Genomic DNA, 25,501 nt, shown 5'->3' with positions numbered 1-25,501 from the left:
CTTAATAGTGGAAAACTGTATCTGCATCCCCAAAGGAAAGCTTAACAAGGTTCAGTTTTAAGGGGATGGGACAAGTGCAGGGAACTTCAAGAGATGATGCAACAGCTTCGGGTCGGTAACAGCTGCCACCGTCTCTAGGCCCGAGAAGTCATGAGAAAGGAGGAATCCTGGGAGAAAGCTGCCCAGTGAGCAAAAGGAGGCAGACAGCCTAGGTAGCCGTGTGGTAACAGTAAAACAAATAATAACGTGATGGTTAGTCTCATTGTCAACTGGACTGAGGTTTTTTTTTTTTTTTTTTTTTTTTTGGTTTTTCGAGACAGGGTTTCTCTGTGTAGCTTTGCGCCTTTCCTGGAGCTCACTTGGTAGCCCAGGCTGGCCTCGAACTCACAGAGATCCGCCTGGCTCTGCCTCCCGAGTGCTGGGATTAAAGGCGTGCGCCACCAACGCCCGGCCGGACTGAGGTTTTAAATCACCTAGGAGATCACTGAGGTAGACGTCTGGGTAAGTCTGTGAGATTTCCACAGAGGGCTGACTAAATGCAGGTGGCACCATCTCATGAGCTAAGGAATAAAGAGGAGAAAAGGGAAAAAAGCCAGCCAGAATGTCCACCATGCTAACAAGTGTCCTCCTCTTCCCTACCCTCTCGGCCATAATGGACTTGAGGCAAAATCTGTTCTTCCTGGCTTAAGTTATTTCCGATGGGTGTTTTGTGATAACTTCATGAAAAGTAACTGACAAAAATCACGATTCCCTCACCTCACCCTCCGTCTGATTGCTTATCCCAGACTCCTATTGGCTGAGTCCAACCAGAAGCCAAAAGGCCTGAACCGTACCATAGAGGTTAGCTTCCAGCGCAAACACAGGTGGAAGAAGGAAGGAAATACAGTTAGAAGGTGAAGAGGGCAAGTTCTGCGTTTTGAAAATAGAATTGGAGACTCAGATGTCATGAGGCATGAGGGTGGATTTGAGCAGTGCGAGACTTTCACTTAAAGGCCCTGGAATGGAATAGTAAGCAGGACCTGATTATAAAGCACCTTGAACAACTCATGGAGCTCTTCCTTCTAAACAGGAAATCCAGCCCATTTAATTATTTTCATGGTCCATTTCACATCTTTAAATTGCTAGTTTTTCAAAGTAATGTGTTGGGCAATGCAGCTGGCAGGCTAAGCTGTTTCTGAGTACTTACTTCTACTATAACAGCGTTTAGAATCATCATCCCTTAAATCTGCCCGTAGATAATGAACTCAGTTTCAGAGAACCTAAGCTTTCTGCCGTGAGGGTACAGGGCAGATACAAGGGTCCTATGAGGTGGTACCTGAGATTACTCACTAGGACCTCCGTGGCCTCCAGCGATAATGATGCCTGCTCACTTCCTCTCTGCCCCGTCTGGACCTCTTCTCCCATTCCTTAATCTTCTTCCTTCCTTTCTCTCTCCTTTCCTGGTAGTCATGAAACCAGCTCTCCAGTGACCCCTTGGCACCACTTTAGAGTAACCTGGAGCTGTTGACCTTTAAACTGACCTCTGGAGACAACCAAATGGCTGTGCCATGACCTTGGACAAGTTATTTAAAATCTGCTTCCTCATCTATAAAATGGGTCCAGACAGCACTGCCTCGGAAGTTAGTGTGGAGTAAAGGGATGGAGTGTCTGGGATAACGGCTGGCACACAGGAGTACTCTATGATATGAGTGTTTATTGCTATTTTATCTTCCCCAGCTTTCCAGCAATGCTGGAGGTGGAGGAACCTAAAGACACACTCGGCTGCTCAGTTAATTCCGGGCATCTATCTCTGCCCCTTTGCCTTTGCTCAGCTCTAGGGAGACTGTAACACACCCACGTGTGTCACAACTTTTATTAGTCTCCTGCTCCAACACCAGCCCTAGGCCTTGTGATCCGTGCGATCAAGTTCAAACCCTCTGAATTCAAAGCCACACACAACCTGGTCCCACTCAGGTTTTGCATCCCGATTAAACACATTCACATGTATCTAAACCCCTGTACATCGGTCACTCCCCTAGTCAGTTGGGGTGGGGTAGGTGGAGACTTTGGTCTCTTCACCCACAAAGTCCCCCAAGGTCTGCACCTGCTGTGACCAAACAGACTGTGCCTCTTGCAGAGCCAACCTGTGACAGTCAGGATCCTATCAGGAAATACACAGCTTTCCCTCATGTGATACTCCTGTGGCTATCACTGATCACAGCTCAGATTCAAGGTCACGGCTTACATAGAATGCTACATGTGTGGAGCACCTGTCATTCTGCATGTAGAGTACTGCTCCTAGAAATTCCAGTTTCCCCCTTTCCTCTGAAGGGTTCTTAGCTATTGAGAGGAGCAGCCCCGGGAGTTAATTCTGGTGCAAAGTAAACTGCAGGAAGGCTCAGGCACGCACTCTGTCCTGGGGCTGTTCTACACACCAAACTTCTAAATCATTCAAAATGCCTTGGGAAAGTAGGTGACACATTTGACTTTCAAATGTGACGAAACAGGCGTCCTCAAAGAGTGAGTAATTTGCCTAAAGTTGTCCAACTGAGGCGGAAATAGAGGCGGGAGTGAGATTTGCCTCCAGGCTGTGTACTCTCTGCCCACCCTGAGCCTCTTATGCCTGTGGGAGTCCTGTGTTTACACAGACATTTGAGTCTCCACCACCCACACTACCCTTTAACCACAGGACCTTACCGAGAGGTGGTTGGATGGAATTACAATAAAACCGAGGGCCTTCCTTGCCCATGCAAGACTAGTACTCTGCCACTGAGCCACACCCCTAGCCCCCAGTCAAATCCTAAAGGCCAATAAAACATTTACCATCTTGCATTAATTTTTATAGTGTCTTGGAATACAAAAGGAGTAGACTTTCGGTAGTCAAGGAATCCTGCCTTTATGGAAGATGGTGAGTCTTCCAAACCCCCAAGGTCCTTCCCTCCCTTCTGGCTCAGTAAGACTCTGACCCCAGAGGATGGGGGCCCCATTTTCTGGCTTTGAGAATAACATGACAATGACTTCTATCTTTACCTCACCATTTGAAGCTATCTTTCTAATGCCGCACTTTCATTTTCCTTTCAAATACCTCTTGGTAGCAAAAGAACATTTTGAAATGAATGGGATGTTGTCCTATCGCAGAACCTCAGCTAATTTTCTACAGAGAAGGTGACGCCAGTGTCACGTCTCTAGGACCTGCAGTAGCCCAAGTTCTTTAGAGAGGTAATGGATACTTTGCCTACATGCTAATTGCTAGTTTTAGCTTAGACTAAACTTCTTCAGCGGTGAGAAGATCACCTGGGATCACTCTCGCCTCTTGGAGCTGCACAGGCTCTCTCAATACATCAGACGCTAATTGGGTAGAGTGCGTTCGGCGCTGGTGCTTAATCACGGCCTGTAATTTGATTTTGCACTTCATTTTACCAGAGGCCTTCAGGCTGAACTGCCTGCAAAATATCAAGTGTCAGAAAACACTCTTACAAAGAAGCGAAGAGTAGCGATCCTCCAGGGTCCAAGGCGCGTTCTGTCTATTAAATTGTTTGGTTTGGATATGACACCCTCATTAATATCAAATTCTTAATTATGGAAGGAACTCAGTCTTCTGAAAAATCAGGAGTCTGGGTTTGATATATTAAATAGTGAGTATCACATTAGTGCCTTTTCTCCCCATGGTCTCTCTGACATTTCACTTCCAACTTGAACTCTCAGGTCTTTAAGTTGCTTCTCAATCCTCTATCATCCACTTTAACAGTCAGCGTTATTGTGTGACCTGCTGGAGTTCTAGGTCAAATTTGTAATAAAGTTGAACAGCAATTGTTTATGTTCTCTGTATATTTTATAGCACATCGCAGCTCCCTGCATTAGTGCCGAAACCATTACGTGCATTTTATAGTCCTTGGAACATGTATTTTTAGTTTAAGTTATTGTGGAGGTTTACAATAGTTGCTTTGCCTCTGTGATATATTGTTGGTTAGGAATCCTATAAACATTTATTGAGCACTTATTTATTCTAGACATTTGCTAGATGCTGAGCATATACAGATGAAAGAATTAGATACAATTCTTGCATTTGAGAAGCCCACATTCTAACGAGGGCCTCAGATACGTGAGGAAATTTTTCTTCTTATTGTTTATATAAACCGAACTATCTTATAAATTGATTAAATTATTGTTTAAATGAGAACAAAAGCAAGCTCTGTTTTTAACAGAACTTCCCATGAGCTATTGCTTCACATTGTACTGAGCTAAAAGTGTTCAGACCGAGAGATGAGGCCTTTGACTTCACCTCCCCAACTGTCCCCATTTCTACCGCTACTGCGCCATTTAGGAATTGTGTGGACAGAAGCACTCTGTCTGGGAGAAAGGCCCACCTGGTGGTTTTTAGAAAGGATACCTATTAGGGGATCTCTGCAGAGATTCTGATCCACAGATCCAACAACACATTACAAATCCAACCACGTCCCTCTCACTGCAATCCTGAGGCGTCTCAGTGGCAAACGACAGAAGCCAAATGTAGCCAATCCAGGAAAGAGGCTGCTGGAAGGATTTGGCGCAGCTCACTGCACTGGTAATGTAGTTAGAAATCATCAGTTCTGTGGATAGGCATGAAGGTACACTTTTATAAAGAACGTGAAGAGGAAAACAACGGAATTTGCAAAGTGGGGATTTGAGAGACTTGACTACACAAAAGATGGGCAAAATGAGAAACCCGCCTTAAGGCAGTGGGGGATGGGTGACAGCAGTTAGACACTCCCATCCTTAGACTGGGAGCAAAAGGAAGGGGCCGTGACCTGTTCTCAGATCCCAGGGGCCAGGAGAAGCTGGAACCACAGCAAGCCAGACTGATGGCAGCTGGGACCACAGTGAAGGGCAGGGCTCAGCTGAAGAGGGAGAGGGAGGAGGAACACCCTGGCTCCCTTCTTCCTGCCCTCTAGGCTTCTTCTGGTGACCCCATGGTCAGACACAGTGGAATCTAATGACCCAAGAGGCGAGGAAGGTCATTACCTGGCTGGTGACGAAAGCCTCAGAGTAGTCCGTGTGCTAGCACAGCTTCCGTGACAGCTTCCCGAGGGAGCCGATAGCTAGCTCACTTCCTTCCCCCCACCCCAATCCCTACCCCCACCCCACTCCCCCAACCCCCCACCCCCGCCTTCAGCTGAACAGTGGGAATGTTGGAACAAGGCCTCTAATGTGAGGATTCCCAGCGGCCCCTGAGTTTACTCTGCATTTAAACTCAGAATTACTACGTTAGGAAAATATGGTAATTTGTTCATGGATACATGGACAGAAATGTTTTAGGTATCTTTCAGCAATGTTACACCGTTGAATGTGGGCCTGTTTGTTTGCTTGCTTGGCATTAACATGTATCTGATATGTAAGAAATTAACAGGTAAAAAACATGTAAGAATCAGACAACCGATCCAAGAGGATGTTCTGTCTGTGCTTGTTTTTTTTTTTTTTTATATTGGGTGACTTCTCTTTTACATACAAAAATATCAATATAGTAAGTTTTAAATTACATATGTGTGTGTGTGCCTGCCGGAATTTATATGTACCATAAGTGTGCAAGAGTCCACAGAGACCAGAAGAGGGTGTCCAATCCCTTAGAAATGGAGTTAGAGGTGGGTGTGAGCCTGTAGAGGAAAACACTAATCCCTCTGGAGAGATGCATCCTTCGAGCAGGAAGAGGATTCCCGAGAACTCTAGAGAAGCCCTTCTAAAAATGAATTTACAAACCATGAGTCATAGGAAAACATCTGATCTCCTGCCTCACTGGATCGTCCACCTTGTCTCTGGGTGGTTGTTCTCTTGAAGGCCCCACTGATAACCACCATTTAAGACTTATTTTAAACTGTGTAGACGTGTGTGTTGAGGAGGGATGGTATGTTCACGTAAGTACAGTGTCCACAGAGACGAGAAGAGGGATCTGCAGTTACAGACGATCTGCCCGAAGTGGGCCCTGGGGACGGAAACTGGGTCCCCTGCAAGAGTGGGACACACTTAACCCTGGCACCCGCCATCTTTGCAGCCCCTCAGCCGCCATTCATCTGCCCATAACAAACGGTACCTTTTAATCTTTAAAAGATGTATTTATTTATTATTCCTAGGGTACACATGTGTGCATGTATGTCCTGATATTCATGTGGAGGCCAGAGGACAACTATGTAGAATGGAGTTTCTCCATCCACATTTAGACAATTTCCAGGGAATGAACACAGGCCACCAGGCTTACATGGCAAGTGCTTTTAGAAAGTCCCCGGAGGGCAGAGACAGCCTCACTTTGCATTATTCCCCAGAGTCCTCCACGTGGAAGAAACTCAATGCATTTTCAGATTAAAATCAACCCCCAGCACATATTACCCTCTCTCACATAGTCTTCTCATCTTCAAGGCCAGTAGGAGCAGGCTGAGTTCTTACATACATCACTCTGAACTCTGTTCCATTTTTCTAGAATTCTGGTGGTTACAGTGGGTCCATCCAGTGAACCTATGTTGATCTGTCTCATTTCTTTCTATTTGTTTATTTCAAGACAGGGTCTCTCTACATAGTGCTGGCTGTCCTAGAACTCACTATGCAGACCAGCCTGGCCTCAAACTCATAGAGATCTGCCTGCCTCTGCCTCCCTAGTGATGGGATGAAAGGCATGTGCCACCACACATGACCTGATCTGTCCCCACAACCCTGTTTGTTTGTTTGTTTGTTTATTTATTTATTTATGATTTTCAAGTTTATCTGTGTAACAACTCTGGTTGTCCTGGAATTCATTCTGTAGACCAGGCTGGCCTCGAACTCACAGAGATCTACCCGCCTCTGCTTCCTGAGTGTTGTAATTTAAGGCTTGCTGATCTGTCTCATTTTAAGGTCAGCTGATTAGCGCCTTATTTGCACCTATGAACTCAATCCCCTCTCACCATGTAACCTTACACAGTCACAGGTTCTGAGTATTGTTAGAACATGGGCTTGGACCTTTAAGCCCGACCCCATAGCCTGAATCAGGCCACACCTCCCTGAAGTTCTCTCTGGGACTGGAGTTAAGAAGCGGTTTGTTCTGTGAGTTGACAGTTCTCAATATACGATACCTGGCTTTTCTTTGCTCCTGTAATACATGCTATTCTGAACTAAATCACATACTGTGAAACTTCCTGTCACCCCTAAAAGGTTATCAAAGTCAGACCTTTCCTTTGTTTGGGGGTTGGTACCGACTCCTCAGGAAGACCGCTTGGGGATTTGGTCCAGGCATGAAGGCTGCATTCTGAGGAGGCTCCTTTAGCTTCCCCAGTCATCCCTCTCATGGTGGTGTGATCTCCCTCCCTCCCTCTCTCCTCCTCTCCCTCCCTTCCCCTTCTCTCTTTCTCTCTCTCTCCTCTCACCTCCTTCCAGGCTTTAAAGAGAAGCCTTGGCTCCATCATGTTTAGACTTCTGTGAATTGTATGGCTTCCATCTAATATTCTGCCTTCCATCTTGAGGCCCCTTCAGGATGGTGATAAAACGCATCCCTGAAGGGCATCTATGTGTCCACTTTCCTCTGCAAACCAAGTGCTGCAGCTTCCCTTACTACTTTTTAACAGAAATTAGAATATGAATATTTGGGGAGCTAGTATTCTTTCTACCACCTTGGCATTAGCTTACTTCAATTAAAAACAAAAGGACAAGCATTCATTATACAGTGCTTGCTATATTCCAGCAGTTCTAGTTTGTTAATTAATTTTATTCTCAGTAAAAACTCTATAAAGTGGCTACATCCCCCCATTTCCCAGATGAAAAAAACTGAGGACCATGAGTCAAGGAATACAGGCAACCCTGTAGAAGATGAAAAGCTAAGGAATGTGTTCTCCTCACAGGCCTCCAGAAAGGATAATGGCCTGCTGATGCCCACTGTGATGTGAGATTATCAACTTATGTTGCTTGAAGTCACTAAATTTATGATAATCTGGTGCATCATCAACACCAAATGAACCCAGCTAATTTCCCGAATCCTTGGTCAAAAAGTCTATGTTTTACTTATAAATTCCCATGGGTCATCCTCTGTATTAAAGAAGGTAAAATGTGGTAAGAAATGGATGGTAAATCTGAAATGTTTGATCCCTTCAGGATAAAGAGACAACCTGATCTACATCAGTGAGGTCTCCCAGCTTCGCAGTTGAGGTGGTAAAAGCAGCGCCACCTCCAATGCTATTCTAACAACTTATTGTGCCAACCAGAATTAGCTGTAAATAACCAAAGGCAAGAGCTGTGGGAACGCATACCTGCGAGTTTTGAGGTGGAACACGGAGTCTTTGTTGCCAATGTTTCGGACCAGCAGAACCTTCTGGGTGCTGTATTTCACAGGAGAAGTGGAAAAATTCAGCTCGTCAGGAAAGTCCAGAATAGCTCGAGCACCTCTAGCCTTGACGGGCACGATAAACTTCTCTCTTTCAGTAATACAGGTCAACATGTGGGCGTAATCCTGCCAGGGGAGGGTACAATCATTATTTGTGAGAACCCCAACAAGGTCAAGACCACTGTAAAAGGAAAAATAGGGGTTGCACTGTGCAAAACAGCTCAGTGTATTCCTCTACCAACTTCTCGGGAGAAGTAGAGAGATGCTTTCACTGACATTCTTCTTGCTGAGAGGGAGAGGGCAGGTCAAGTGTCAAAACATATAAACCAGTAGAGAAGCTCGGAGTTCATGTTTCTTATAGATGGTGGGAGGTGAGGTGGGGATGACGAAAGACAAGGCACCATGTTCTTTACTTCAAAAGACTGCTACCAGTCTATCATGTCTTCCTTCTACAAGAGGTGTCCAACATTTTGGCATTTTTAGATACTGTGGTCTAAAAATGTGTTGGGGTGCATTCATAGTGTTGGAGAATATGGTCTTCTGGGCATAACAGCTACCATATTCACTGGATCAGCAGCACCATCAGGCTTGTTGATTCTTGATCTATCATAGAAGGAGGGACTGGAGAGAGTCACTGGATCTCATCTGAGATTCCAGCTGCTCCTCCCAGACATTCTGCCCTAACTGCATGTGGCCTGTAGCCTGGGAGGTTTCTCAGAAGGACTAGAGTATCTACGCTAAGTAAGATTAATGGAAGGGGAAGCCATCAGCCATGCTGGAAAATTTTTGTGGGAACTACCTATGCTCCTGTAGGCAACCCATCCTGAAAAACTCACTGGTTCCTCAGGCTATCTGTGGTGGAATTGTATTTTGATTTGTTGTTGGGATCTTATATGGGTGCGATAGACCTTGTTTATGTCTCCCCGGGGAAGGACTTCCCCCTATGAGGGCCATTGGCTACAGTTTGAACACACTGGTATCTAAACCCTACTTAGTCTTCCACCTCGTGTGTTTGGATTGATGATACTGATGAATCGTCTCCTCACACTCATATTCTTTGCAATATGACTTTGCACCCCTGCATCAGGAGTGAAGGGTATGGCTTCACCTCTTGCTCTGAACAATATAAAGTAGCAAGCGCTGTGTTAGTTTTAAGCTGAAGCTTTCAGAAGTTTAGGTATTTCTAGTCTTGCTCTTGAGACCCTGCCATTGTCAAGTGACAAGTCTGGTCTAGCCTACTGCAGGATGAGAGCCTAGATATCCCACCCAAGGACAAACCAAACTAGCCTCAGGCAGTGGGTCCACAGATATGTGAGAGAGCTCATCTTTGGTGAGCAGAGATGCCGCCTGGTGCAGAAGCTTGCCTGGTCAAGATCGGAAGAACAACCCTGCTGAATCACGGTGTTGTGAACAATGCTTACTCTTTCAGCTGCTACATTTTGGAGTTCGTTGTTGTTACCTAGAAACAGCTAACTGATACACAGCCCAATTTGGATGTCTTGTCTTGTGCAAAGTCATTTGACCAGTTTTTAAAAAAAATGCTCAAACCCTAGACATTTCTCTTTCTCAGTTTTGAGTCCAAATACAACAGGAGTACTGAATAAAATCATTCTTTGTCATCTCATTAAATAGAAATAGAACTCTCACCAGCACCACAACAAAGAAAAAGTTAAATAAAGCTTTGGTGATAAGCAAGTTAAGTATAAGAGGAAAACATGAATGGTCCCCTCAAGAGCTGGCCAGGAGCTCAGCTTTTGTTGACATCAAAAGCATGTGTTATCTAACCCGAGTTTGGTTTTTCCTCATCTTCGGCTTTTGCATTATGCTGGTGTGTTTTAGCTGCTAGGCAGTCTTGATAAATGGAAAGTTGTTGGATTTTAAATGCCTTATAGCAAGCACACAGTAAATGGTATTCTGTGTAGAAGTGAACGGCCTGAGGACATGAGGAAGTAGCACCAATCTTTTAATCTAAAGAATACTGTGCCTTGACATTCATCATCCCCCACCCCACCTCATCTCCCAACCACCTAAGAAACATGAACTCCAAGCTTCTCTACCGGCTTATAGGTTTTGACACTTGACCAGCTTCCTTACCTCAGCAAAAAGAGTGTCAGTGAAAGCAACTTGCTACTTGTCCTGAGAGGTTTGTAGAGGAATACACTGAGTTGTTTTGTACAATGCCTGCCATAATCCCTATCTTCCCTTTTACAGTGGTCTGTAAAAGGACCTTTTTGGTTTTATTCTTGTTTTTCTTTGCAACAAGTCTCTTTGGGCTTTGGGGATGAGTGGGAATATCTAGCATACAGATTGACACAGATCAGCTGTGCACTGGACTTCATGAAACCACAGGCCAGGGAGGAAGGCATGGGATTCCCCATTAGTCCAGTTTCCATCCAAGGGCCAGAGAAATCAGTTAAAGTAGACATCAACTCAGATAGTGCCTCTGTTCAAAGTCACCCTGGCTGGGGACTCCACAGCGAGCCTCCATCCTTCCCCAGCCACACCTCCTCCTGTCCTGCTCACTCATCTCTGCAGCTACAGTCCCCCACGCCCACTCAGAGCCTTCCCAGGCAATGCTTGCACCATTCACACCTCGCGTCCCACTGGTTACTCCAGGTGCTTCTTCCTGCGTCTCATTAGGACCTGTACAGCTGTCCATTCGCTCACGGAGACCTTACTGTCTACTCCATCTAAGCTTAGCTCTTCCACATCACTGACTTCTAGGCATCAAACACTACATCACAGCCCACAGCCCAGACTTAGCAAACAGTCAATGAATATTTGTTGAATTAAGGGCAATCAGGTAATAAAACATTGGATAGCAGTGAATGAAAAATAAGTAAATATATATAGTGATTAAAAGAATACTTGGGAGGGGGCACCAGGAAGGGCCTCCACAAAGAGGAAGCATGTCAGCCAGAGTGACCAGAGAGAGAGATGAAGCTCTGTGGCTAGCCTGCTCTGTGGGGGAAGCATGACTCACAGTCTGAGGCTAGAGGAAACTGAGGCAGGAGGGCTAGAAAGCCAGGAGAGGTGGGGGCAGGGCTGGTCACAGTGTCTTTTAAGTCAGTGGCAGGACCCGAGGATGGCAGGAAGCATTAACAGTGTGGTCAGCTGATCCCCCACACAGCCAATTTATAGCTTAAAAGAAAAAACCACTGGTAACCACATGGGCAGCAGACTGTAAGGGGTCTTAAGAAGAGAAAGACAGGCCAACGAGGAGGTCACCACAGTAGTCCCAGGCAAGAGATGATACTGATCTGAACTGTGAGCTAATGTGCTCACTTAGCATAGTGTCTGGCGAGGGGGAAGTTCTCAATCAGTATGGCCTGTCACGATTAATCTCACATATTAAATACAGTGCTGGGTGAAAGCCATTTGGTGAACAGTCAACGTGTGCTTACTTGTGTTGTTGAGGTGATAATAATGGCACCCCTAAAAATGATACAAAGACTAGGACATGTGGTTGATATATTGTGCACCCCAATAAACTTATGTGGGGGTCAGAGAACAGAAAAGCCACAATATTAAACATAGAGGCAGTGGTAGCACATGCCTTTAATCCTAGCATTCCGGAGGCAGAGATCCGCCTGGAACTCTGTGATTTCAAACCCACACTGGTAAACAGCCAGGCATAATGACACACGCCTTTAATCCCAGGAAGTGATTTCAGGAAGCAGAAAGGTATATAAACGTGAGGACCAGGAACTAGAGCCTTTTTGTGTTTGTTAAGCTTTTAGGCTTTTAGCAGCAGTTCAGCTGAGATCCATTCCAGATGAGGACTCAGAGGCTTCAGTCTGAGGAAACAGGATCAGCTGAGGAATTGACAAGGTGAGGTTGGATGTGGCCTGTTCTGTCTCTCTGATCTTTGAGCGTTCACCCCGATATCTGGCTCTGGGTTGATTTTATTTTAAGGTTGCGTTACAGGGACAAGGTACATTCAGAGCACAGGGAGGGCTTTGAGTATCGTCAAGAGCTGTAGTAGTTTGAGAAACGTCTCCCATCGTCTCAGGCAGGTGAACAACTGGTCCCAAGTTGGTGGTGTTATTTGGGAATGCTTAGAGGGTGTGGTTTTGCCGGAGGAAGCTCGTCACTGGGGGTGGGGGGTGGGCTTTGAGATCTCACAGCCTCACCCTACTCCCAGTTTTCTTTCTCTGCTTCATGCTTGCTGTTTAAGATGTAGCTCTCAGCTTTCTGTCCCAGTGGCCATGCCGGTCTGCTGCCATGCCCCCCTGAGAGTGACTACGATGGACTCTCATCCCTCTGGAACAATAATCCCAAATAAACCTTCATTCTTCTTTGTGGTATTTTATCATGACAGAAAAGTAACTAAGACAAATGCTGCTGTGGGAAGGGGCCAGTTAGTCTTAAACAACCAAGCAAGTCTCCTGGAGGAAGTGACCTTTGATGGAGATCTGGACCACAAAAAGAACTAATCAGGAGAGAGCCAGGGACAGAGCGTTCCTGGCAAGGGGGACCAAGAACATAAAGTCTTCAGGTAGGTGTGTGTGTGTGCAATAAAAATTAATGAACAGTACTCTCAAAATGTATTAAAGTTAATTTGTTGGGCTCTTAGGCTTGCAATTGATTTTGCTTTTCAGATGGCAATGCCAAGCTTGGGAATGATGGCATCCGGACATAAGGAAGTGTAAATTATACCGAAATATCTGATCTTGGGAAACCCCTTAAAATTCAATTCACACAACTGTTTAGTCGGATGACAGCGGACTCTTAAAGAGGTAAGTATTGCTTTCACTTTTCCTATGTACTCAAAGCCAGCCAGCAAAGGCTTTGTTGGGAATTATAAACTAGAAAGCAGTTAGAAGAGTATTAATTAAGGCTTTGAGGGGGTGCTGCAGAGCAAGGCTCAGAGACAATCCTGGGGTGTTTTGTTTTTAGTTCTAGATATGTCTTATGTCTTGCTCTGTAAGGGGTTGGAGGCAGCTAGAGACAGCTGAGCAGGCTGACTGACATAGTATCAAGGATGTTCTGGAATCTTCTCAAATTCCCAAATGAAGGTTAGACCCTGAGTCATGATTTTTTTTTCTTAATTGATTTCCACATCCAGAAAAGAACATAAAGAGAATTTTAAAGCATACTCCAATCTCCAAAGTTAGGTGTATAATAATATAATAAATATAATATAATATGACTATATTAAATTATGTAACACCCCACCATGCACGGCTTTGCTGGTTTAGGATGAACTCAGACATGATGACCCAGGAAGCTAAGCAATTGCTGCAGTTGATGGAATCCCTTCCTGAGATGCAAGGCAATCAGGTCACCATTCAAAGGCAGAGTATGTGTCCCAAGTTCTTTCCCTTCTACTATGAGACTCAGTCACGAATCACTCCACTGAAAGGCTACCCCAATAACAGTACTCCCCAGATAGCCTTCTTTCTGACCTCCCCACTTCAGACCTTAAAAACAGCAGAAAAATACTAGCAGAGAAGATTTGATTCTCTGGGAGTAAAAAGAATTAATCTTGATTTTTACACTAGTCCCTTGATAGAAGGCAAACAGGGCCATAAATTTCTTTGAAGACTTGGCAGAGGGAACTGGTGCCTTCTACTCCAATAAATGACTGTATGTTAAGGGCAAGGCCAATGCGGTTAAATCCTTACCTCCGCTTTCTGCCTTCTTTTCACTCCAAAGTGTGTTGGGGGAAATGGTAATAGAGTGAAACCAGAGCTGACCAGGAATGAGTGAAATCCCCTTGGTACCCCGGATAACCTTCCGAATCCTTGACCAGTGACAAGTATTTGCTAGACGGTTGCTCCTCAACCTCAGATTCACCCTCAGAAGGAATTCTTTAAGAACTGGAATTTGAGGGTTGGAGAGATGGCTCAGCAGTTAAGAGCACTGGTTACTCTTCCAGAGGATCCGGGTTCAATGCCCAGCACCCACATGGCAGCTCACAACTGTCCGTAACTCAAGTTCCAGTGGATCTGACTCCCTCACAAAGACATGCAGGTCAAACACCAAAGCGTATAAAAATTAAAAAAAAAAAAAAAAAAGAATTGGAATTTGAATTTCTAAATTGGAAACTGGAATTCTTTTGGAAATCCTAGAGTTTAAAAATGGCATTGGGGAGGAGGTGGGATCTGTGGTTGGTATGTGGAGTGAGTGGAGAATTTCTTAATAAAAAAATGAAAAAAAATAAAAATGGCATTGGCCAAAGAGCTTGGGTTTGGCCTATGCCATGGTAGTATCTGTGGTTGAGCTGAGATCTCAGCGTCTTGGGGATCGCTATAGTCCATTTGTTAAGAGAATGATTTCTGACCTTGGGTATGGAAAGAGAGCCAGGATTTATGAATTTATTTTAACTACTGGGTGTTTAAAATGACATGTGAATTTACTTATAATTGATGTGTGTGATATCATCCACTAGGACAAGTGATTTCCTCTTAAGCTCAAAGAAGCCTGATCCAGTAACCTTAGCCCTGCCAGTCTACCTGCCCTTGCTCCCACATCCACATGCTCTCTGCCTTCACCCTGTTCCTATGATCAACCCCTCTGCTACATACTAGATATCAACCCTTCTGCTACCCCAGAACTGCGCAAAATCTCTGGATTTCCCTCTTCACTAAGAGACACTTACAATTAACCAGCTTACAGTCACATTAAAATGGCCTCATATTATATATTTAAAACCTGCACCTCATTTTTCAATGACTTTATAGCAAAACTCCTTACTAGAGTTAATTTAGATCCAATGTTGCTACCTCCTCACTTTCCATTCTCTCTGAACCATCTTGGCTTCTGTACCTAGCATTTCATAAAAACATCTTCAAGCCAAGGTCACTAGTGCCTTTTCCAAGCTCAACAGACAACTCAGCATCCTCGGTGAATGCCTGACTCTCCACTTTCCTGCTAGTCTTGCAAGCCTGCTTTCCAGTCCTTGCCCCAGCTCAGGAAAGAGCACCATCATTTTTTCAGTTGCTGACCAAAATTTTGAGTCAAACTAGACTCACTTTCTTCTCACTTCCTTATCTGGATCCTGATGGCTTTGGTAAAAAGTCTTAACTCCCCTTCAGTGTCCCTACCCTGGTCCAAACCACCCTGCTCTGCCTGAACTATTGAAACCTTCTAGCCTTGTATCTGTCACCGTCCCAGTCTGCTGTATAGGCAGGTAGACAAAGCCCAAGGTTCTCAGGGCCGTAGGAACAGGGTGTCTGAACGGTCACGGGAGACCCAGCTTCCTAACTCCTTTCCAACATTCTGTCCTGCACCTCTTTCCTCAATGTCACTTCATGGGCCAGAGTGACCCCTGCATGCCATGCCCCCCCCCCAGTCAAGCTGGAGGCCAGAAGGAGGAAGACACCTGCTGTCAGCTGTCTCCAAGTAGAAACCTTGGAAGTCCGGCTGCTTCTTCTCATTGGCCAGTACTTAGACATACACTGCTGCAAAGCAGGCTGGGAAATGTAATCGTCTCTTATTTTAGGTAGTAATGAATCTAGTCAAAATGGGCACCCCTTTGTATACTCTTGGTAGAAATGCAAATTAGTATTGTCGTTGTTGTAAACAACATGGATATTCTTCAAAAAGTTAAAAATACAGCCACCATATGACCCAAAAATTTTATGTCTGGGTCTTTATCCAAAAGAAATGAAACCAGTGTACTGAAGAGATCTTTAGGCTCACAGCCATTGAATAGCCAAGACAGGGAATCAACACAAGTGTAGAGCAATGGGTGAACTAATAAATATAATAAATTCACACATGCACACATATATACATACATACATATATACATACATACTATGGAGTACTATGCAAGGAAGAAAAGCCTGTCATTCATGACAATATGGCTAACCCCAGAGACATTACATTAAGTTAAATAAACTAGGCACGGAAAGACAAACATCATATTATCTCATATATATATATATATATATATATATATATATATATATATATATATGGTGGTATTGTGTTCCCCAAAATATTGTGTACCTTAATAAACTTCTGTTCTCTGGGGTCAGAGAACAGAAAAGCCACTAGTTAGGCAGTGATAACACACGCCTTTAATCCTAGCATTCCAGAGGCAGAAATCCATCTGGGATCTCTGTGAGTTCAAGGCCACATTAGAAACAGCCAGGCATGGTGACTCACTTCCTTTAATCCCAGGAAGCAAGCCTTTAACCCTAGGGAGTGATGGTAGAAAGCAGAAAGGTAAATAAGGCGTGAGGACCAGAAACTAGAAGCATTTGGCTGGTTAAGCTTTCAGGCTTTGGAGCAACACAGTTCATCTGACATTCATTCTGGAGGAGGACTCAGAGGCTTCCAGTCTGAGGAAACAGGACCAGCTGAGGAACTGGTGAGGTGAGACAGCTGTGGCTTGTTCTGTCTCTCTGACCTTCCAGTGTTCACCCCAATACCTGGCTCAGGTTTGATTTTATTAATAAGAACTTTTAAGATTCATTATATATATATATAATCTAAACAGTCAAACACATAGAAAAAGAGTAGAGTGGTGGTCATCACAGGCTGGGGAGATGCTGGCTGAGTTTCAGCAGGACAAAAAGTGAGTTCAGATCTGTACCCAACACAGCCACTGTAGTTAATAACTGTGTGGTATAGCAGTTGCCACGTTTTCTATGTGTTTGTGTGTGTCCCTCACAAGGGTTCATATGTTGAGCTTTAATCCCCATTCTGAGATAGTAGGAGAATTGAAATCCAACTCTTGTCTTAAAAGTTTGAGTCTTTGGGAAGTGACTAGTATCAGATAAGGTCCAGAGCTCCCACGGTTAAGTTTTTGGTGACTGTAAGAAGAGAGAGACCTGAACACACAGACACCTGCCTCAGGACTTCCCCTGTAAGAATTCTGGTCATGGTCAAATTGGTTCTTCATCATTGGACCAGAATGGGTATCAAAGACAAATCTTTTTTTCTGAGTAACTAACTTGTTCTGGGGTATTGTTACTGGCAGGATATGAATGCAGTGCTTTAAAATGGCTTAGATTAGACTGAAACTATTTCACTACAAACAGATGGCTCTGGCGAGGTAACAGACATGTTATTAGGCAGTGTCCACTAGGTATACATGTATGCATATATCATCACAGCACTCGGAAGATAGAGGCAGAAGGATCTCTGTGAGTTTGAGGCCAGCTTGGTCTACATAGTGAGACCTTGTCTCAAAAATCAGTTAGAGAATTAGGAACTTGAACCTGGATGATGTGAAGGATGACCCACACTGAATTACTTCAGAAACAAACACAGACATTATGCACACACTGAAGTGATGCAACAGGAAGTACTCACTACTTGCGACAGGCTCTCAGAAAGAATCATGAATTTAATCAGGGCTCTGACCTACCTACAGGTTTATAGGCCAGAGGTGTGATGGTCACTCCAAATAAGTCAACGGGAATCAATGAACAAACTTCACTTGCACCCCGATTTAAACAAACCCAACTTTAAAACTGACTCAATCGGAGAAACCTGAACACTGACTAGTATTATAGGGACTATGATTATGTTTATATTTGCTCATGATATTTAATCTTATTGACATCTTAAAATGTTCTTATCTTTAGAAACAAATATTGAAGTATTTGCAGCTGAACTAATATGATGTATGGAATCAAAATCCATGGGGGCAAGGAGCAGACAGATAAAGCCAGAGTGGTCATTTGAAATCACTGTGATGGTAGTTCACTAAATTCTCAGCTTTTACAGATGGTACATGCTTCCATAATAAAAAGGTCTTGAAGATTTCATTGCAACTTCCTATCTCATGTTACATGACTTCCCCAAACCTCCATCTTCTCACCTCCTATAACTCCTGTGGTTGTTCTGGAAGTTTCCTCTGCCACACTAGCCTTCTGACACTCCCTGAGCCCCCTTGCCAGCATATTTCTACCACAGGGCTTTTACACTTTCTGTCCCCTTTCCCACAAGGCTCTCCCATAGGCGTTTGCATGGCTTGTGTTAAGTTGGTGCCTAAATGTCATCTCAACTGAGAACCCTTCTCTCACCCTCCTTCTGAAAAGAGTCCCATCACTGTCTGTCTTCTATCATGTCAATTAGTTGACACTGAATTATACAGCAGCATGTCCATTTGCTGTGGATCATAAGTTACATGAAGGTCAAAATTTGTTCTGTTAGCCACTGGGTTCTAGCTCAAAGAATAGAAGCCTAGCTCAAACAACACAATGCATGAGTAAAAGATATTATTTGTCTTTCATACATTTGCTTGACTCGTGAATTATGAAGAGAATTCCCAAGATTCTTATTAGCCTAATGATCAAATGATTTTCGCTTTGTCCAGAAGGTTTAAAAGCAGGGATGTGGATCACAGAAGACATAAAGGCAAATTCAGACAGCATTCTTCTCAGGGCAGAGTCCTTAGACATCTTTCTCCTGGTTGAAATAACCAGAAAGGATGTTAATTTACAATATATTCAGTACAGAAAAGCTATTGGATCCCCTCTTACATGCTTCTGCCTTTATGATCTGCAAGCTACGCTCAAGTTTAAAGAACCACTTTCTATTTCCTTTAAGTTAATTCTCAATGTTCTATTCCAATGTGTCTAGCACTATGCTAGGCTGTGGGGTTACAGGAAGGACCTAGACAGAACTAGGGAGAGCTAAATCTAAACAGGAAGAAAATAAAATCCCTAACAGTGAAAATTACTGACTAGGAGAACCAGGTATGATGAACATGCCTGTAATTCCAGCACTGAACTGGCAGAGGAAGGAGTCAGTAGTTCAAAGTGATCCTCATCGCACAGTAAGTTCAAGGCTAGTCTAGATGACATGAGATCCCATCTCATACTCCACCCTAGAAGATTTTATGGTATCTACACTTTAATCCAATGTGTTGGCAATACAGTTTTATGATTATTATATATCTAGGGCACATAAAATATGCTAATGTTTCTGTCCTTCTTGAGACATATATTAAATTTCATAGGAAAACCATTTTGACAGCTAATTAGATACTTTCCCTAAAAACATACACAGAGAAAACAGAATAGTATAACAAATGCCAGTATACTCATCCCCTAGATTTAAACATCATTAATGTGTCTTTATTCTGGTTCTATCTAAACATGATTATTAAAACTCCATCCTGCATTCCCGCCTCCAAACACTGCTACATTCTCATACTTCAGCACTATACAAACATGCTTTCTCGAATCTTAGTCAGTATTCTGTGCTGCCTTCTAACCAAAGCTTAATATTTTCCCAACTCAATTTAATAATGCAGATTGTAATTTAAGAGGTCAAGAAAAATAAATGACAGCTCCAGAATTCCCTGGTGCCATTTGATAAAAACACTGACTCTTACACTTCCACGGTGCATGATACATGCACTGGTATTATTAGACTAATAACACATCCAGTATTTTTTTTTAAGTCTGTGTGGGAGGAGATAAGGAAAGTCAAAGTGAACTGACTGCACCTGTTATCTGGGCATTTGGCATTCCCAGCAACTGCCATGCCCAGGAAGCCAATCAACAGATGACAGGGAGAATGCAAATTGCATTATCATCTTCAATGTGCTAATATACACGGGTGCTGGCAATCCAACCGGAAGGGGGTGAGCTTATTAAATGTGGCATGCTGCAATTTACATATCTCACCCCCCAGATGTGAGGAGTGTGTGTGAATGAGAATGGAGAGTGAGCAGATCAGCGGGGGATACAGAGGCAGAATAGCGTTCAACTCTTGGACTATCAATTTTGGCCAACTGAAGAACCAGTGACAGCCAGTGAAATGACCGACTTTTCCCTAAAACATGTCTGGCTTTGCTGCTCCTCTGCCACCTTCTGGAACAGCATGGAAGACAGCGTGCCTGAGCTTAGCAGGTCATTCTGTGCACAGACCCTGTCAGCTTCCCGACAGTGAGGGTGAGTGAGACACTGAATATTGGATACTGCCCACAGCAGCAGGAGAAACTGACTCCATCTTTAGAAAGAGGAGCCCTGTAAACTGGAATATCACCTACAAGGCCTCATGCTTGCTGGGTAAGTAAGTCCTCAATCACTGACCTGTATCCTCAGGCCTTTTTCTTTTTCTTCTCTATTTTAATCAAGAGTTAGGGTCCCAGGAAGTTACCCAGGCTGGACTTGAACTCACTCTATCGCTCAAGAAGACCTTGATCTTGAGATCTGTCTGCTTCATCCTTTTGGATGGTTAGGATAGGGAGCCTAGGCCACCAGGGATTGATTCAACAATCCATGGCAAAAAGCCTCACATATGGATTTATCTTCTCACTTATTTCAATGGTCATCAAACAGGACAGAAGTGCCACAAACACAACTCAAGAAATACACAACAGTATGACCAGTGACAAGGCAGGAAACAGTCACACGAGACTGACTCCCTACCCTTCAGAAAAGTAGTCACAGCCACATTGGTAGTGAGACCACTGGTAAGGACATTAACAGCAGTGAGCAGGTGGTAAGTATTAGTGGCAGAGAAGAGGCTCAGAGCTATCCTGTCTGGCTCATCTATTGATTTCCTGTGGTGATATTCTAATTGTACTGAAATGTGATTTTGATTGTATGTTAATAAATAAAGTTGCCCGGGGGTCAGAGCTATTAGAGCCATAGCAAGAGTGTGGCGGTGGTGGCACACGCCTTTAATCCCATAGATCTCTGTGTGTTCAGGGATACAGCCAGCATTGGAGACATATGCCTTTAAGACCTGGGGGGCTGTACATTCAGACAGTGACGAGGCAGTCACATGTTTGGGTTTACAACCAATGACAAGGCAGAACAAAATACTATAAAAAGACAGACAGACAGGATATAGCTCTCTTTCGGGAAGCTGGGACACCGCAGGAGGAAGGGTGAGATTTTAGCTCTGAGCTCTGACCTCTCGGCTTTCTCTTTTACATTGGTTCTGTGTTTCTTATTTAATAAGACTGTTGGTTACATCTACAATTTCCACTATAATGGCACCATACAGATAAGCATGCCCACTATTAACATTATCCACATCACACCTCTTTTTATTCTAGGGCTTTGTTTTTGAGAATTTCATATTTGTAGACAATGAAATATGATCATATGTACCCTTTATTTCCCCATCCAAGTCTTCACATGTCTCTTCCAATATGCTCCCTCCCAACTTCTTATCTTTCTTTTTTTCCCAATAACTCATTAAGTCCAGTTGGTGCTGCCCATATGTGCATGGGCGTGGGGCTAGCCTCTGGAGCATGGGAAGCTTATCAGTAGCGCATCCTCGAGAAAGGGTGATTGTTCCTCTCCCAGCAACTGTCCACTGCCGGTGGCTCCTCAGAAAGGGGTGGTGCTGGGAACTCATCTCCCCCAACTCTGCTAACCACCAAGCCTTCTGCTTATGCCCCTTCAAGTACTGTTTTCCCGCCTAGCTCCTTCACAGTGTGGTGAAGTCCCTTCTGCCCCCTCGTGAGTCCTCAGCTGGGCTCCTGAAGGAGAAAACCTAACCAACAATTCTGCCTGGGGAGGGAGCTTCCACCCCGACCCTTGCACCCCAGCTCTTTCCCTCCAAGCAAGAACTGGGGTTCCTATGGTCTAGGAAAGCCTGCGGGTGGTGCTGAGGGAAACCAGCCTTAACTTTTGGTGTGCTTTGTGGCTGTTCCTCTGCAGCAGGGGTCGGCTGACCAGGCAGGCTAGTTTTTCCTTTCCTGCTGTGGTTGAGTGAGACTTTAGGGCAAGTCAGTCCTTCTGGAGGACCAGTTATTGATTAGACAGTGGTGGTCAGGAGCCTCCACCTCAGCCTTGAGTCCTGGCTATGATTCTGCTCTGATGGAGGTGGAGTGTGATCATTATTTGAATTTAGGTCTCTTTCCCAAGTAAGTTAGAATCCTGGGAGGGAAAATATACAACCCACTAGGGTCCTCAACATCTAAAGCCACAGTCTTTACCTTTTCTCTCGGCTCACGGCATCCAGACTATCCCTTTTCTTTATTGGCGACCTTCTGGATACAGTATAAACCTGCTGGGTCCAGGCTAGTAGGGAGTGTTCGGCAGGATCAGGCTTCTTCACAGACTAGCGACTTAGGGCTCATGGACACCCTCGTCACCTGACAGTTCTTTGCTCATTGCTAGCAGCATGGCACCCCTCCCTCCTGTCTCCCTTCCTTTCTCTCCTCACGACCACCACATCAAATAACAATAACAACGATGTCTACAGCCCAACCAACGCAAACTCTGCTGCTCAGTTCTGCTCACGGCTTGTCCTCCGGGTTCCTGGGTGGGAGGTTGGTTTTCAGCAAGATGGTTTGGGGAGGTGGTATCCCTTCGAGAGGTGGAGACTGGGGGAGGTCATTGCTGGTCCTTTGGCAAGTTCCCATCACATCTCCCCTTTGCAGATGATGCCACCAACCATGAGGTGACTTGTGGTGATATTATGTTCCCCAAAATATCATGCACCCTAATAAACTTATCTGGTGTCAGAGAACAGAACAGCCACTAGATATAGAGGCCATAAAATGGTGGCACACACACCTTTAATCCTATCACTTGGGAGGCAGAGATCCATCCGGATCTCTGTGAGTTTAAAGTCACACTGGAAACAGCCAGGCATGGTGACTCACACCTTTAATCCCAGAAAGCAGAAAGGTATATAAGGTGTGAGGACCAGGAACTAGAACCTGGTTAAGCTTTTAGGCTTTTGAGTAGCAGTTCAGCCGAGATCTATGAGGCTTCCAGTCTGAGGAAACAGGATCAGCTGAGGAATCAGCATGGTGAGGTAGCTGTGGCTTGTTCTGCTTCTCTGATCTTCCAGCGTTCACCCCAATACCTGGCCCAGGTTTGTTTTTATTAATAAGACCTCTTAAGATCCATGCTACAGTGACTCCGCTAAGGTAGTGGATGGAGTTTGCTGCAGTTAGAGCTGTGCTGATTCAAGTGTCAGCCTCTAAGACAGGGAGCTAGATAAGTCTCGTCCACATGCATGCCCACCCTCAGGTATTCCATTCCATCACAATAATAAAACTACCGACAAAAACCCAGACTAATACAACTGCCATCAACAACAAAATACCATCACCAGTTCTACTGCCACTATCAAGACCACCAACATGACCCTCAGCACAGGCCACTGCTAATACCACCAACACTACCGTGAACACCAGCAGCCCCGTGAGTGTCTAGAGTGGAATGGCACGGTGCTAGAGACACCAGCAGTGTTATTACCTTGTTCTCCTCTGGAGTGAAGAGGATTCGGAATATAGACGGCACTCCCGGGGCGACCTTGTGGCCGATGTCTTTGGGGCTGATGATTTTAAAGTAAGGTGAACTTTCTTCAACAACTTTTACCATCCTTGGGATCTGCAGGGGAAACACACGTTGGTGACACCATGTATGAGGGAGAGGCGGAAGAAGAGCGCAAGAAAAAGAGTGGAACACTGTCAGGCTTCAGCCACTCCTTGCTCTGTGTGGCCTGGATCAGGAGTTCACTTGCTTCAACTGAAAAGGGAACTGGTGGGGTCTACCTTTATCCTCAGGGCTCTGACAGTCTTTAAGACATACTGACTCTACTTTTACCAACATTATTATTATTACTAGTTTTTGTTAGTATGCCATGTCTTTGTTCGTGTTATAGCTGAAATGATTATCTTCTAAAATGAACTGTTCAATAAGCTAAGTTCTCTCTCAAACAGCAGAGTTGAAATGCGTGTCTCAACATTTGGAAAGTGTTTAGGGAAAAGATATCCCACAGTGCTCTTGGGACCATTCCCAGGCCACGATGCGCCACTCTATTCTCACAACGGCTATTGAGCTTTGCCATAATTCCCAGGCCACAGGGGAGGAAAGGGGGTCAGCCCCACCAAGCAATGGGTGTTGGGAGGCAGTCCCAGCCTAACTCCACCCGCTGTCTTCATGGGAACATCCCCAAGAAGTAAGAACAAAACATAGATGGATAACCCTTGGCTGATCTCAGGGCAGCTTCAAACTGTCTCTCGTTCTTTTAACGTTTTAGCCTCTGCTCCCTGGTCTTGCCCAGAGCTACGTAGCTCTATCCCAGGTTGTATAAACAAATGCAATCACGGGGCAAATGGGAGTGGTCAGAGGCGGAGGTTCTATACACACATAAAAACACCAGTGGAGAGTTCGTTTGGATTTTCTGGTTTCTGACACAAAGTCTTCCTATGTAACTCAGGATGGCCTCAAACTCTCAATCCTCCTGCCTCAGACTTGTGAGTACTGGGATGGCAGATGTGTGTCACTTTGCTTGACAAAGACTTTTTTTATGACTCAAAATAATAAAAGAAAGGTAAGTTAACTCGTTAAAGGATGACCTGAAGTCACAAGTGAAAAATAGAAAAGAACTCCCATGACTGTGAAATGTTTTATGGATAAAGAAACACAGAAAGGATGGAGAGAGATCTTAGGAGCAGAGAGTGGGGAGAGAAGAAACACCTGGCATTGGGCCAGGTGTAGTGCTGCGGGCCTATGCACAACACTCAGGAAGAGGTAGACAGATGCTCAAAGCTAGCTTGTCTATATAGTGAGACCCTGGGGAGACACACAGAGAGACAGACAGACAAAGAGACAGAGAGAGACAGACAAAGAGACAGAAACAGACAGACATACACAGAGATAAAGACAGACAGACAGACAAAGAGACAGAGACACAGACAGAGAGACAGAAATAGACAAACAGAAAGACCAGGCAGACAGACAGACAGACAGACAGACACATACACACATGCACAGGGCCACATTTCAGACAGGAAAAGAGCAGAACGTGCGTCGTGCTTCCTTTGTAAAGAGCATAACTTGGCCAGGGAGAAGCTAGCTCAGTGCTTACGAGTCCGTGCTCAGGTACCAGCACCCACTGACTGTGACTCCAGATTCAGGGCACTCGACCCCTCTGGTCGCCATGGGCACTTGTATGTCAGGAAGGAGAGGAGAGCTTATTCTGCCTCTCAGCACACAACCTGATGTGACTCACGTGAGAACACACCTGCCTATCCCGGAGAAAGCTATCTGCTTATCAATAATTGGACTTTCCTTGGTTGAGGACTTTCCAGGGGTCAATGCTTTGACTGAATCTCACCCAAGAGGTGTTGGGTTATCCATGAAAACTGTGCCCTTTGGAAGATGAAATTTATACATTCCCTCACCCCGACTTCTTCATACATACCTACTGATAATCACTTCTTGTGTAGGGTCAGGAGGAATTGCTAAGGATCCAGACACTAGGCCTACTCCATCCTTACTAGCCTAATAATACCTGACAAGTGTAAAACAGTTA

General features: G+C 44.6%; 1 protein-coding gene across 3 annotated transcripts in view; it reads right to left on the bottom strand.

Moving 5' to 3' along the window:
- Nucleotides 1-25,501, bottom strand: part of Hydin (HYDIN axonemal central pair apparatus protein) — a 358,418-nt gene that overhangs the window by 283,895 nt on the left and 49,022 nt on the right. For all 3 annotated transcript variants that reach the window (XM_042277692.2, XM_015992939.3, XM_076571514.1), the window contains exons 5-6: nt 23,437-23,571; nt 8,223-8,422 (exon numbers count right to left, since the gene is read on the bottom strand). In XM_042277692.2, the coding sequence (XP_042133626.1) occupies nt 8,223-8,422; nt 23,437-23,571 (335 nt within the window). The remainder of the gene's footprint in view (nt 1-8,222; nt 8,423-23,436; nt 23,572-25,501) is intronic.

This window comes from Peromyscus maniculatus, chromosome 5, assembly GCF_049852395.1.
Source record: "Peromyscus maniculatus bairdii isolate BWxNUB_F1_BW_parent chromosome 5, HU_Pman_BW_mat_3.1, whole genome shotgun sequence".
NCBI classification, from domain to species: domain Eukaryota; kingdom Metazoa; phylum Chordata; class Mammalia; order Rodentia; family Cricetidae; genus Peromyscus; species Peromyscus maniculatus.
Note: the sequence above shows the minus strand (reverse complement) of the source record. Positions and strands in the feature narration are given on the sequence as shown.